This window comes from Coturnix japonica, unplaced genomic scaffold (assembly GCF_001577835.2).
Source record: "Coturnix japonica isolate 7356 unplaced genomic scaffold, Coturnix japonica 2.1 chrUnrandom541, whole genome shotgun sequence".
NCBI classification, from domain to species: domain Eukaryota; kingdom Metazoa; phylum Chordata; class Aves; order Galliformes; family Phasianidae; genus Coturnix; species Coturnix japonica.
Window position 1 is genome coordinate 57,030 of NW_015439923.1, and position 13,422 is coordinate 70,451.

The window sequence follows — 13,422 nt, forward strand, 5'->3', positions numbered from 1 at the left end:
CATGGTGCAGCACTGAGTGCATGCTGTGTCCTTAGCATGGTGCAGCCCTGAGTGCATGCTGTGTCCTTAGCATGGATGCAGCTCTGAGTGCATGGTGTGTCCTTAGCATGGATGCAGCTCTGAGTGCATGGTGTGTCCTTAGCGTGGTGCAGCACTGAGTGCATGCTGTGTCCTTAGCATGGTGCAGCCCTGAGTGCATGCTGTGTCCTTAGCATGGTGCAGCACTGAGTGCATGCTGTGTCCTTAGCATGGTGCAGCCCCTGAGCTCTCTCTGTGTCCTTGCTCTGTCCCAGCTGCTGTCCTCAAATATGAGAACAACGTGATGAATATCAGGCAGTTCAACTGCTCCCCTCATCCTTACTGGCTACCAAATTTCATGGATGTGTTTACGTGGTCCTTGCCTTTTGTGGGGGAGAAGGGTAAGAGGAGCCAGAGCAGGGCATGGGGGGACGTGGGAAGGGCTGCGGTGCTGGGGCTGCATGCAGTGTGGGGTGGTGCAGCTCTGCAGTGTTGGAGCTGCATGCAGTGTGGTGTGTTGCAGCTGCATGCAGTGTGGAGTGATGCAGCTCTGAGTTGCTGCAGCTCCACGCAGTGTGGGGTGGTGCAGCTGTGCTATGTTGGCTGCATGCAGTGTGGGGTGATGCAGCTCTATGGTGCTGGAGCTGCATGCAGTGTGGGATGCTGCAGCTCTGCAGTGTTAGAGTTGCATGCAGTGTGGGGTGGTGCAGCTGCACGCAGTGTTGGATGGCGCATCTCACATCAATAACTGCACGCAGCTTTCCCAGCCGTTTCCCCTGCACCACTCAGTTCTGCAGTCACCGCCGTGTGTTGCTGCAGCCCCATGCAGCCCATCCCACCTGACCCCCCCCCCTCATCCCCACTGCATCCCCCTGACCCCGTTTGTGCTCGTTGCAGTCACCGAGATGCTGGTGAACATCCTCAACATCTGCTCCGACGACGAGCTGATCTCAGACGGCGACGAGACGCTGGAAGGTGAGAGCTGCAGCTGGGGGCTGTGGGTGCAGCGCTGCGCAGCCATCCCACCCCGCTGTGTGCAGCCGTGGGTAGGACGCCTTTGTTTTTATTACTAATATCATTATTAGTGTTATTATCCCCCCCCACGTTGCAATGAATCCCTATGGAGCCGAGTCCCCATCAGCTCCCCACCATGGGGTCCCCTCCTGCTCCTCCCTGCCCTCACCCCCATCTCTTTTAACACCCCCCCCCAATTCACAGCCCCCCCCCCCCCCCCATCCATTGCAGCTCCTCTATGGGTGCAGCTGGGATGGATCAGCTCCATGCATTGCTCCCCCCGCTGCTCCCATCCCCCTCATCCATTGCAGCTCCTCTGCAGCTCTGGCTGCAGCTGGGGTGGATCAACTCCATGCTCTGCATTGCCCACCCCACTGCTCCCACCTCCCCCATCCATTGCAGCTCTGGCTGCAGCTGGGGTGCATCATCTCCATGCATTGCTCCCCCTGCTGCTCCCGTCGCATTTTCGCTTTGCTGCGTGTTTCGCTCTCTGCTCCCCGTCCCTCCCTTGGCCCCGAGGATTAAAGTTGTCTCTTCTATCTCTGTCTCCATCTCCCCGTTTCTCGCTGTCTCCTCTCGCTGAAGATCACTACATTTCCAGCTGTCACAAAGGTACCCAGCTCCAACTCGCTTTAACCCGCTGCCTGTGCCACTAAATGGACGTGACGAGCCCACTGCGCTCGTGCAATTCCCCCTTTCAGTTCTAACCCAGTTGGTTCTAACCCGGTTCTTAACCCCCCCACGGAACCCAAGGGCTGCGGTTCTGGTTGTACCTGCAGTGCATGGCTGAGCCATCGATGCATGGCCGAGCTGCGGGTCGCATTGTCCTGGTGCATCATTTGGGCCCCGTGGAGAATCTCAGCTGAGAGGAGATGGATTTGTTCCCCGCTCTGACTCTGGTTGCTGTTTGTTTGCAGCTCCCCCTCCATGCTTCCCTTTCATTTATGGGGTCTGTGCAGCAATGCAGCCATGCAGCCCCCTCCCCTGTGTGTGCCTTGCTGTGGCTGTATTGCCTGTGTCCCATATTGTGCTGCCATCCAGCTTCACACCAGCACCACCAGTTGCTCCCTGCACAGCTGCCCCCCAACCTCTCCCCAGCTGCCCCCCAACCCCCCCAGCTCTGTTCTATGTGCCCCCCTTTGGTGCCATCCTCAATCTGGATTGTGATCCATGGGTCCTGCTGGAGGTGGATGGGAGCTCAGTGCTGTGCCCTATGGGGCAGTGTGACATGCTGTGCCCTATGGGGCAGTGTGACATGCTGTGCCCTATGGGGCAGTGTGACATGCTGTGGCTGTTGTGCTTCTCCCCATCAGGTGGGACGACCGTCCGCAAGGAGATCATCAGGAACAAGATCCGGGCCATAGGGAAGATGGCGCGTGTCTTCTCCGTCCTTCGGTGAGCTCCTCATTGCTTTCAATTGCTGGGAGCCCCCCCATCAGCCTTGGGATGAGTTTTGGGGGGGGCAGGTTGTGCTGGGAGCCCCCCCATCAGCCCCGTGCTCCATCCATCCCCATTGATGCCCCACGTGCATCCCCTGCTGACGCTGCTCCTCTTCCCTTTGCAGAGAGGAGAGTGAGAGCGTGCTGACGTTGAAGGGGCTGACCCCCACCGGGACCCTGCCCCTGGGGGTGCTCTCCGGGGGGAGGCAGACCCTGCAGACGGGTGAGTATGGGGCTGTGCCCCTATGGCAGCTCTGGCTCTGCCCCATAGAGCTGCAATGGGGCGCTGGGGTTCAGGGGGGCTCAGCCCTGGGGGTTGGGGGATTTGCAGTGCTGGGGGGGGATTTGCAGTGCTGGGAGGGGTGCAGGGGGGGCTGCGTGGGAGCTGCAGGGGCTCAGTTGGGGTCTGGGGGCTCAGGGGGGTCCAGGGGCTCAGCCCTGGGGTTTGAGGGGGATTTGCGGTGCTGGGGGGTGGATTTGCAGTGCTGGGGGGATGCAGGGGGGGCTGCATGGGAGCTGCAGGCAGAGCTGTGTGCTCATTGCATCTCTGTGCCCATCTCCCCCCTGCACTGTGAGCGCAGCGCAGCTCCGTGCTGCAGCCATGGGGTGCTCCCTTTGCAGACACTGCTCCCTCCCCACCTTGAGCCCCCAGACCCCAACTGAGCCCCCAGACCCCAACTGAGCCCCTGACTCCAACTGAGCCCCTAAATCCCCCCTGAGCCCCCAGACCCCACTGAGCCCCCATATGCAGAGCCACGATGCTGCACCCTGCACTGCTGCTCCTCTGCACTGCATCCAATGCAATAAGTGCCTCGTTTAGGGCTGGGAATGGGCTCAGGGAGGGCTCAGCTTTGTCCCACTGTGCTCCCATAAGTGGAGCTGAGTGCATGGGAAGCTCCATCCCCATTCTTTGGGGTCAGGATTCAGTTCTCTGCTCCCTGCTGCCCCTTTGGGGTCTCTGTCCCCTCCTCCCTTGGGCTCAGCGCTGACGTTGGATCACTCACTGCTGCTCTTGTTGTTTTTCTGTCTCCGTTTCTGCATGCCGCAATTCTTCTGTATTGCAGCCACAGTAGAAGCTGTAGAGGCACGGGAAGGTACGGCCCCGAGACCCAAATGTGTGTGTGTGTGTGTGTGTGCATCCTAAATGCTTCCCTCTGCTCTGCCATCACCAGGAGGTGTCTGACCCAATGCACTCTATGCATTGCAGCTCAATGCATGCAGCCCCAAATGCACTGCATTGCCATCCATGCAGCCCCAAATGCACTGCACAGCCCATCTATGCATCCCTGATTCCACTCCAGAACCATCCATGCAGTCCCAATGCACTGCAGGGCCATCCATGCAGCACCATATCCATTATGCAGCCCCAGATCCACTCAGAGCCCATCCATGCAGCACCAAATGCATTATGCAGCCCCAAATGCACATCCATGCAGCACCAATCCACTGCACAGCCCATCCATGCAGCACCAGGGCTGCAATGCAGAGCCCATCCATGCAGCCCCAGTCTGCTCAGAGCCCATCCATGTAGCACCAAGGCTGGAATGCAGAGCCATCCATGCAGCCCCAAATGCACTGCATTGCCCATCCATGCAGCCCCAAATGCACTGCATTGCCCATCCATGCAGCCCCATTGCATTGCCCATCCATGCAGCCCCATTGCATTGCCCATCCTGCAGCCCCAAATGCACTGCAGAGCCATCCATGCAGCCCCAAATGCAATGCAGTGCCATCCATGCAGCCCCAAATGCAATGCAGAGCCATCCATGCAGCACCAGGGCTGCAATGCAGAGCAGTTGGTGCATTGCCCTGAGCATTGCAGCTCCCTGCAGGCTGTGCATTGCTCCATTTCCCCCCTTGCAAACACCATCCTGATGCAGGACAGCATCTCCCTGCACACTGCGGCCCTTCCATGCATGCTGCTGCAAGCTGCTTTGCAAACCAGCCCCGTCCTTGCAGAAATATTGCACACAGCCCCTCTTTGTTTTCCTCCTTCCCCCCATTCATGCACTGGGGAACCCTTTGCTCCACGTTGGTTTGCTGCAGCTCCTGCTGGTGCCAGCAGTGCAGCGTGTTCATCTGCTGGTTTTGCTGCTGTTGCTCTCAATGCTGCAGCTCTGAGCTTTGTTGCTGTGGGGTTTTGTGGGCACCAAAAAGCTGCTGGGATGTGCAGCAATGGGGAGCAATATGGGGCTGGTGCAGCTATGGGGCTGGTGCAACCGTGGGGAGCAATATGGGGCTGGTGCAGCCATGGGGCTGGTGCAGCATGGGGGTCCTTGTAGCACCCTCTGGATCTCTGTAGCACCCTATGGGTCCTTAAGGCACCCCATAGATCCTTATAGCACCCTATAGGTCCCTGTAGCACCCCATGGATCCCTATAGCACCCTGTGGGTCCCTATAGCACCCTACGGATCCTTATAGCACCCCATGGATCCCTGTGATGCCCTATGGATCCCTATAGCACCCTGTGGGTCCCTATAGCACCCTATGGATCCTTACAACACCCTATGGATCCCTATAGCACCCTATGGATCCCTATAGCACCCTATGGGTCTCTATAGCACCCTATGGGTCCCTATAGCACCCTATGGGTCCTCCAGGCATCCTGTTCTGATTGTTGGTGCCCCGCATCCATCTGCTCACCGCGTTGGCTTCCTTTTACCCCCCCCCCCATTCAACGTCTCCTTTCCCCCACCCCTATTAATGCGTCCTTTACCCCCCCCCCCAGTTATTCAGTGGCCTCCGTTACCCCATTCATTCGATGTCCCTTTGCCCACCCGCATTAATGTCCCCTTTACCCCCCCCCATTCAATCCCCATTGACCCTCTCTCCTTCCTCCCCCCCCCCCGCAGCCATCCGGGGCTTCTGCCCCCACCCCATTCATTCAATGGCTCCTTTACCCTCACCCCATTAATGTCCCTTTACCCCCCCCCCCCATTAATGGCTCCTTTACCACCCCGCCCATTCATTCAATGTCCCCTTTAACCCCCCCCCCATTAGTGTCCCCTTTACCCCCCCCCATTCAATCCCCCATTGACCTCTCTCCTTTTTCCCTCGCCGTAGCCATCCAGGGCTTCTTTCCCCCAGCCATTAATGTCCTTTACCCCCACCCGATTAATGTCCCCTTTACCCCCACCCCGATTCATTCAATGTCCCTTTACCCCACCCCATTAATGTCCCCTTTACCCCCCCCCCATTAATGTCCCTTTACCCCCCCATTCAATCCCCACTGACCTCTCTCCTTTTTCCCTCCCGCAGTCATCCGGGGCTTCTCCCCGCACCCCATTCATTCAATGGCTCCTTTACCCCCCCCCCATTAATGTCCCCTTTACCCCCCCTGCCCCCTATAATGTCTCTTATTACCCCCCCATATCAATCCCCATGACCTCTCTCCTTTTTCCCCCTCCCGTAGCCATCCAGGGTTCTTCCCCCAGCATATTAATGTCCCTTTACCCCCACCCCATAATATGTCCCCTTTACCCCGCCCCCCATTAATGGCTCTTTACCCCCCCATTCATTCAATGACTTCTTTACCCCACATTCAATGGCTCCTTTACCCCCACCCCATTAATGTCCCTTTCCCCCCCCCATTCATTCAATGTTCCCTTTACCCCCACCCCATTAATGTCCCCTTTACCCCCACCCTATTAATGGCTCCTTTACCCCCCCCCCCATTCATTCAGTGGCTCCTTTACCCCCATTCATTCGATGTCCTTTACCCCCACCCCCATTATGTCCCTTTACCCCCCCATTCATTCAATGTCCCCTTTACCCCCCCCCCCATTCAATGTCCCTTTACCCCCCATTCAACCCCACATGACCTCTTCTTTTCCCCCCCCGCAGCCAATTCCGTGGCTTCTCCCCCCAGCACAAGATCCGCAGTTTCGAGGAGGCTCGGGGCCTGGATCGCATCAACGAGCGGATGCCGCCGCGCCGGAACTCGCTGCACGACGGGACCCCCCACCGCACATCATCCCCCCCCGGCGCCGGAGACAAGAACAGCGGCAGGAAGGGGCCTGACGGCGACCCCCACCCGCGTTATTTATTTATTGGATATATGGGGGGAATGGGGGGGGGGGTATGGGGGGGTTATGGGGTGGGATTTGGGGCTGGGGTCTTTGGTTGGGGGGGGGGCGGGGGAGCAGCTTTCGGCCGCATGAGGTGCCCGTTGTGTGTTCTTGGCTCTTGGGCTGGGTGGTTCCTATAATATATATATGTATATACAAAGCTGCACATATATATATATAGATAGAGATACATAGAGATAAACGACCCCCCCCTTTTTATTGGTTGAGGAAGCAGCCCCTGGTGGCTTTACCCCCACCCCCAGGCAGTGCAGCTCGGTGGCCCGGTTCGGTGTCAGGCCCGGCTCATATTGGCCCGGTTCCGTGTCAGTCCGGCTCCATATCGGCCCGGTTCCGTGTCAGCCGGCTCCGGTGTCGGCCCGGCTCCGTGTCAGTCCGGTTCGGTGTCAGCCCGGCTCCATACTGGACCGGCTCGGTGTCAGCCCGGCCCGGTTCGGTGTCGGCCCAGTTCGTGTTCAGCCCGGTTCCGTGTCGGTCCGGCTCCATATCGCCCTGCTCCGTGTCGGCCTGGTTCGTTGTCGGCCCGGCTCCATGTGGACCCAGCTCGGTGTCGGCCCGGCTCCAATATTCGGCCCGGTTCGGTGTCACCCCGCTGCCCCCCGTGCCATCACCCATCGTCATCCCCGCTGAGCGGCAGCCCTGGGATCCCAAACAGGAGCAGGGAGCCTCCCACCCCGACCCACTGCGTCCATGGGTCCTTCATTGGAGCCCCCACCCCATATCCAGCTCTATGGGGTCCTTCATTGGAGCCCCACCCCATCTCCATCCCATTGGGGTCCTTCATTGGAGCCCCCACCCAGTCCATCCCATTGGGGGGCCTTCCTTCGGATCTCCCCCATCCCATGTCCATCTCTTTGGGTCCTTCCTTTGGATCCCACCCCACATATTATCTTCATGGGGTCCTTCATTTTGGACACCCCCCCATCCCATCTCCATCTCTTTGGGGTCCTTCATTTTATGGGGTCCTTTTGAATATCCCCCCCCCCCCTTGCCCCTCATCCCCCCCCTCCCGCTCTGGCTGCATCCATTGGGATCCCTTCCTACCCCTCCACCCCCCCATTCTTTTTACTGGGGGGGGGTCCCTCCCCCATTGCAGCCCCATAATCCCCCCCTTCAGCCCCATGTCCCCCCCCAAACCCCCCACAGCCCAGTATACCCCCCCTTCAGCCCATACTCCCCCCCTTCAGCCCCATATCTCCCCTTCAGCCCATATTACCCCCAACCCCCCCTTCAGCCCCATATCCCTCCACTCCAACTTGCCCCATCCCCATATCTCAACCCAATCCCCTCCCCCCCAACAGCCCGCAATATCCTCCCCCCATACCCCCCCCCCAGCCAAGGGAGCTTGTGGGGCTTGCCCCCCATGTGTGTGTGGGTTCCTCAATGCAGATCAGCCCCCCCCCCCCCATAACTCGGAGCCCCTTGTGTGCCATTGGGTCGACTCGTTGGGGTTGTTTGCTTTTAGTTTGGTTTGTATAGCTCTGTTACAAGGGAATGACCAACCACCCCAATGAGTTTTAATTGGCAAAAACGGGCTGGAATTGGGTGGTTAATTTGGATGTGGGGCTGAAATGGTGTTTGAGGAGAAAGGAGGGGTTGAAAAAAAATAGGATTAAAGACAAAAAAAAACCCCAAAACCCCACAAAAAAACCAACGAAAACCCCAAAAGAAAACACAAACTGCATGCAGTTCCGAACGGCATCCGAGTCGTGTCGTGTGTGGGGCGGGGTCCCAAGATGGGATGCGGGTGGGAAGTGGGAGGTAATTGGGCTGGAGGGGAGGGAAATGGATGATGTTGAGGCTGGGGTATGGGGTTAGGGATATGGGGATGGGATGGGATATTATGGGATGGATGGGATGGGATATTATGGGATGGATGGGATGGGAATGATATTAGGGTTGAGGATCGGAATGGATGGGATGGAAGATCGGAGAATGTGAATGGGGAGATTGGGAAATGATGTGGGGTTGGGGATATAGGGATTGAGCTGGGGATGAATGGGGTTGATATTATGGGTATGGATGGGTGTTGGATGGGATTGGATGGGCATATTATGGCGATGGGATGTGATAAGGGATAATTATGGGATTGGATGGGATTATTATGGGATGGCGATGGATGGGATGGATAGAGATGGGTGGGATATATTATGGGATGGGATGTGATATTATGGGATGGGATGGATGCGAGAATGGGATGGGATGGGTATGGGATGGGATGGGATGGACTTGGGGTGGATATTATGGGATGGATGGGAATGGATTGATAATAGGTGGGTGGGATGGATGAAGGATGGGATTGGAGTATGAATGGGATGGTGGATGGTGTGGGGTTGGGATATATGGGATGGATGGGGATGAATGGGAATCGGGGATAATGAGTGGGATGGATGGGTGTGGGATGGGATGGATGGATGTATTATGGGATGGATGGATGGGTATGGATGGGATGGATGGGGTTGGAATCATGGATGGGATTGGGATATTGGTGGGCAGATTGGGATGGGATGGGATGGATGGGTGCGGATATTATGATGGATGGGGGAATTTATGGGATGGAGGTGTATGGGATGGGATGGATGGCGTGGGATATGCTATGGGATGGATTGGGGTGGGATGATACCATGAGAAGGGATGGGGTAAAGGAAGAAAAAGCAGATGAAAAGACAGCAGTAAAGCGGATAAGGATAGAAATCGCCCGCACCAAGGGATTAATAAAGAGTTAAGCACGTGGGGTTGGGATATAAGGGGTTGGGGATTATGGGATTATGGCATGGGATGGATGGATGGCGATGTGGATTTATGGGATGGATGGGATTGGGATGCTGATATTGGGGATGGAGTATGGGGATATTATGGAAGATGGTGATGGTGATGGGATGGGATATTATGGGATGGATGGGGTGGGATGATACAGGGTTGGGATGGGATGAATGGGATGGGATGGTGTGGGGTTGGCTGGCGGGTAAAATGGTGTCCTTTCAGTGCTGAAGCCGGGACTGGGACCTGGGACCGTCAGTGCGGCACCTACAGAACCCAATCGAGTGCGGTACCGGACCCTAATCAGGTTTGGTAGAATGACCAATCAGTGCCGTGTAGACGGTACCGGTACCCGCGGGTACGCCCCGCTCAGTGCCCTCCCCCCTCCCTGGCCGTGGGGCTGCCCCACACCTTGCCGTAGTCGAACACGATCATGGCCGGTTCCGTGGCTCCGGTTCCGTCGGGTCCGTCGTTCACCACGAAGGTTCCGGTTCGTTCCCGTGGGCTCGTGGCCACAAAGCGTTGGCGTGCGCGACCGACCCACAATCCATCGCGGAGGCATTCGACAGCCGCAAGGACCTCGGGGGGCGCAGAGCCGGGGGGGGTGCTGTTATTTGGCGGGAGCTATTGGGGTGGGGGGGGACACCCCCTGCGCTTCTCACACGTCTGCTGCCGGGGGTTAGGTCTTGGGCGGTTGGGGGGGGGGTATTTGGGTGAGAGGAGGAGGGTTGAAGAGCTGCGTTGGCGCGAAAGTTTGAGGACTGGGGGCCGGGGCGCTATCCAATGGGAACACAGGTGCTTGAAGTGGGCCCTGCGGCCACTCGTCCCCTCGGTCGTCTCACTCCGCCCCACTAGCGCCATTGTGGGGCCAAAAGCAAACGCCACTTGTGGGGCATGAGCGCGGGGGGGGTTCACAAAGTGCTTTGCGATCGGAGCCATCGCACCTGTGGGTGCTTGGCGGTGGGGGCCAGCAAATTGGGGCTGGTAACGGGGGGGAAGTGCGACAGGGTGGTTGCAACGCTGTGATTGCAGCAACGCCGGCAAACAGAACCTGGAGCGGTGGGCGCGGAATCAATATTGCAACAGCCCGGATTCCGCCACCCCATTGAGCTCAGGCGCCCGCCATAAGCTACAGTCGCCCCCCCATTAAATCTATGCCCCACCCCGCCCATAACCCTCAGCCCCCCGCAATAAGCTTCAGACCCCCGCCCACTGAAAAGCTTCAGATCAACCCCCCACCCCATAACCCTGCAGCCCCCCCCCCAATGGAGCTCGAGCCCCCCACTCCAATGGCGTCTCAGCGTCCCCCATAAATGCTCCCCCCCAATAAGCACAGCCCACCCCCGATGAGCTCAGCCCCCCCATAAGATCAACACCCCCATTAACTAAAAGCCCCCCCCCCCATAACCCTCAGCCCCCCCCTAAGCTCAGCCCCCTCCATGAGCCCATGGACCCCCCCAATAAATGCTCAGCCCCCCCACCCCATAAGCGCTCAATCGCCCCTCCATTAACTCAGCCCCCCCATAACTCAAGCCCCCCAATTAAGCTCAGGCCCCGCGACGCCACATGAACTCAGCCCCCTTCCCCGCCCGTACACAGCTCAGCCCCCCCAAAACAGTTCCAGTTCCCCCCCGCCCAAATAACCCCTCAGCCCCCTCCCATTAAACCTCAGCCCCCCACCCCCCCATGAGCCTCAGTCGCCCCTTCACCCCATACACCTGCAGGCACACCCTACAACTCCATGGTCTAAACAGCCTCTCCCCCATAAGCTGCATCACCCAATTTAAGTGGCTCAGCCCCCCCCCATTAACTCCAGCCCCCCCCAATAACCTACAGCCCCCCACATTAAGCTCAGCCCCCCCCATACAGCTCAGTTCGCTCCCCATTTAACTCAGGCCCCCCTAAGGCTGAGCCTGCCCCATGAGCTTCAGGGCCCCCCCCCACAAACGCTCATGCCCCCCCCCATACCGTCGGATCTCCCCCATGAACTCAGCTCCCCGCCCATAAGCTCGTGACCCCCCCATACAGGCTCTGACCCCCCCCCATGAGACTTCAACCCCTCTCCCCATAAACTCAGCCCCCCAATAAGCTCAGCCCCCACCCCATATATACTCAGCCTCCCCACAATACCCATGAGGCTTTCAGTCAACCCCACCATAACCTATCAGCCCCCCCATGAGCTCAGCCCCCCCCATTAACTTCAGCCCCCCCATAAAAGCTCAGCCCCCCCGCTCCGCCACATGCCGGAAGTCCCCCTTCTCACCCCCCACTCCTCTTTGGGGTCGTTGTGCGGGTTCTCTCACCCACTCACCCCCCCCCCCTTTCTCTCCAGTTGGGACCGCCCCTCCCTCCATCCTGTGCTGTGACCCTTTATGGGGCCCATCCAGCCCCACACCCGGGGGGTGTTTGTGGGGGGGGGGGGCAGCGGCCCCACTCGACCCCCAGAGCTGCCCCTCTCTGCCCCATTTCCACCCCATAGAACTAAGGGCTGTGCCACCCCCACCCCATAGCGGGGTGAACGGGGACCCCTCTGTGGGGCGGATGGAGCCGTCCCTGCCCCATAACCACGGATATGTGTCCCCCCCCCCCCAATAAAATGCCCCCAGGAACAAAAGGACAACGGTGCGTCAGACACGGCCTTTATTGGGGTTGTTATGGGGTTGTTCTATGGGGTGTTGTTATGGGGGGGTGTTCTATGGGGGCTGTTGTTATGGGGTTGTTATGGGCTGTTGTTATGGGATTGTTATGGGGTGCTCTATGGGGTTGTTCTATAGGGTGTTGTTATGGGGTGTTATGGGGTTGTTATGGGGCGCTCTATGGGGCCGTTCCCATCACACCCAGTACACAGGCACAGCACTGCACAGGATGTTGATGGTGGTGTTATGGGGCTGTTATGGGGTGCTATGGGTTGTTCTATGGGGTGCTCTATGGGGCGATGTTGTTATGGGGTTGTTATGGGGTGTTATGGGGTGATCTATGGGGCGCTCTATGGGGCTGTCCCATTACACCCAGTATATGGGCACGGTGCTGTACAGGATGTTGATGGTTGTTATGGGGTTGTTATGGGGCGCTATGGGTTGTTCTATGGGGCGCTCTATGGGGTGATGTTGTTATGGGGTTGTTATAGGGTTGTTATGGGGCGCTCTATGGGGCTGTCCCATCACACCCAGTATATGGGCACGGTGCTGCACAGGATGTTGATGGTTGTTATGGGGTTGTTATGGGGTTGTTATAGGGTTGTTATGGGGTGCTCTATGGGGTGATGTTGTTATGGGGTTGTTATGGGGTGTTATGGGGCGCTCTATGGGGCCGTTCCCATTACACCCAGTATATGGGCACGGTGCTGCACAGGATGTTGATGGTGTTGTTATGGGGCTGTTATGGGGTGCTATGGGTTGTTCTATGGGGTGCTATGGGGTTGTTATAGGGTTGTTATGGGGGTGTTATGGGTTGTTCTATGGGGTGCTCTATGGGGTGATGTTGTTATGGGGTGTTATGGGGCGCTCTATGGGGCTGTCCCATTATACCCAGTACACAGGCACAGCACTGCACAGGATATTGATGGTGTTATGGGGTTGTTATGGGGTGTTATGGGTTGTTCTATGGGGTGCTCTATGGGGCGATGGTGTTATGGGGTTGTTATGGGGCGCTCTATGGGGCTGTCCCATTACACCCAGTACACAGGCACAGCACTGCACAGGATGTTGATGGTGGTGTTATGGGGTTGTTATGGGGTGCTATGGGTTGTTCTATGGGGTGCTATGGGGTTGTTATAGGGTTGTTATGGGGTTGTTATGGGGTTGTTATGGGGCGCTCTATGGGGCCGTTCCCATTACACCCAGTATATGGGCACGGTGCTGCACAGGATGTTGGTGGTGTTATGGGGTTGTTATGGGGTGTTATGGGGCACTCTATGGGGTGCTCTATGGGGTGATGTTGTTATGGGGTTGTTATGGGGCGCTCTATGGGGCTGTCCCATTACACCCAGTATATGGGCACGGTGCTGCACAGGATGTTGGTGGTGGTGCCCAAAATGGAGCGATCAGAGACGGGGGGAGATGGAACCGACTGCGGGGGGAGATGGGGGTTAATATGGGATGGATGG

At 57.8% G+C, this 13,422-nt stretch overlaps 2 protein-coding genes across 2 annotated transcripts in view; one reads left to right on the forward strand and one right to left on the reverse strand.

The window, feature by feature from the left end:
- The window catches only part of PPP3CC (protein phosphatase 3 catalytic subunit gamma), a 22,262-nt gene extending 16,876 nt beyond the window's left edge, over window positions 1-5,386 (forward strand). The window contains exons 9-15 of the mRNA XM_015850811.2: window positions 294-419; window positions 916-993; window positions 1,618-1,644; window positions 2,346-2,427; window positions 2,597-2,694; window positions 3,536-3,565; window positions 5,325-5,386. Coding sequence (XP_015706297.2) covers window positions 294-419; window positions 916-993; window positions 1,618-1,644; window positions 2,346-2,427; window positions 2,597-2,694; window positions 3,536-3,565; window positions 5,325-5,386 — 503 coding nt within the window. The remainder of the gene's footprint in view (window positions 1-293; window positions 420-915; window positions 994-1,617; window positions 1,645-2,345; window positions 2,428-2,596; window positions 2,695-3,535; window positions 3,566-5,324) is intronic.
- A 6,554-nt stretch (window positions 5,387-11,940) lies between these two features.
- Window positions 11,941-13,422, reverse strand: part of LOC116652660 (uncharacterized protein DDB_G0287625-like) — a gene marked incomplete at its 5' end in the record, with an annotated part of 3,546 nt that continues 2,064 nt past the window's right edge. The window contains one exon of the mRNA XM_032441757.1: window positions 11,941-13,385. Within this exon, the coding sequence (XP_032297648.1) occupies window positions 13,296-13,385 (90 nt within the window). The remainder of the gene's footprint in view (window positions 13,386-13,422) is intronic.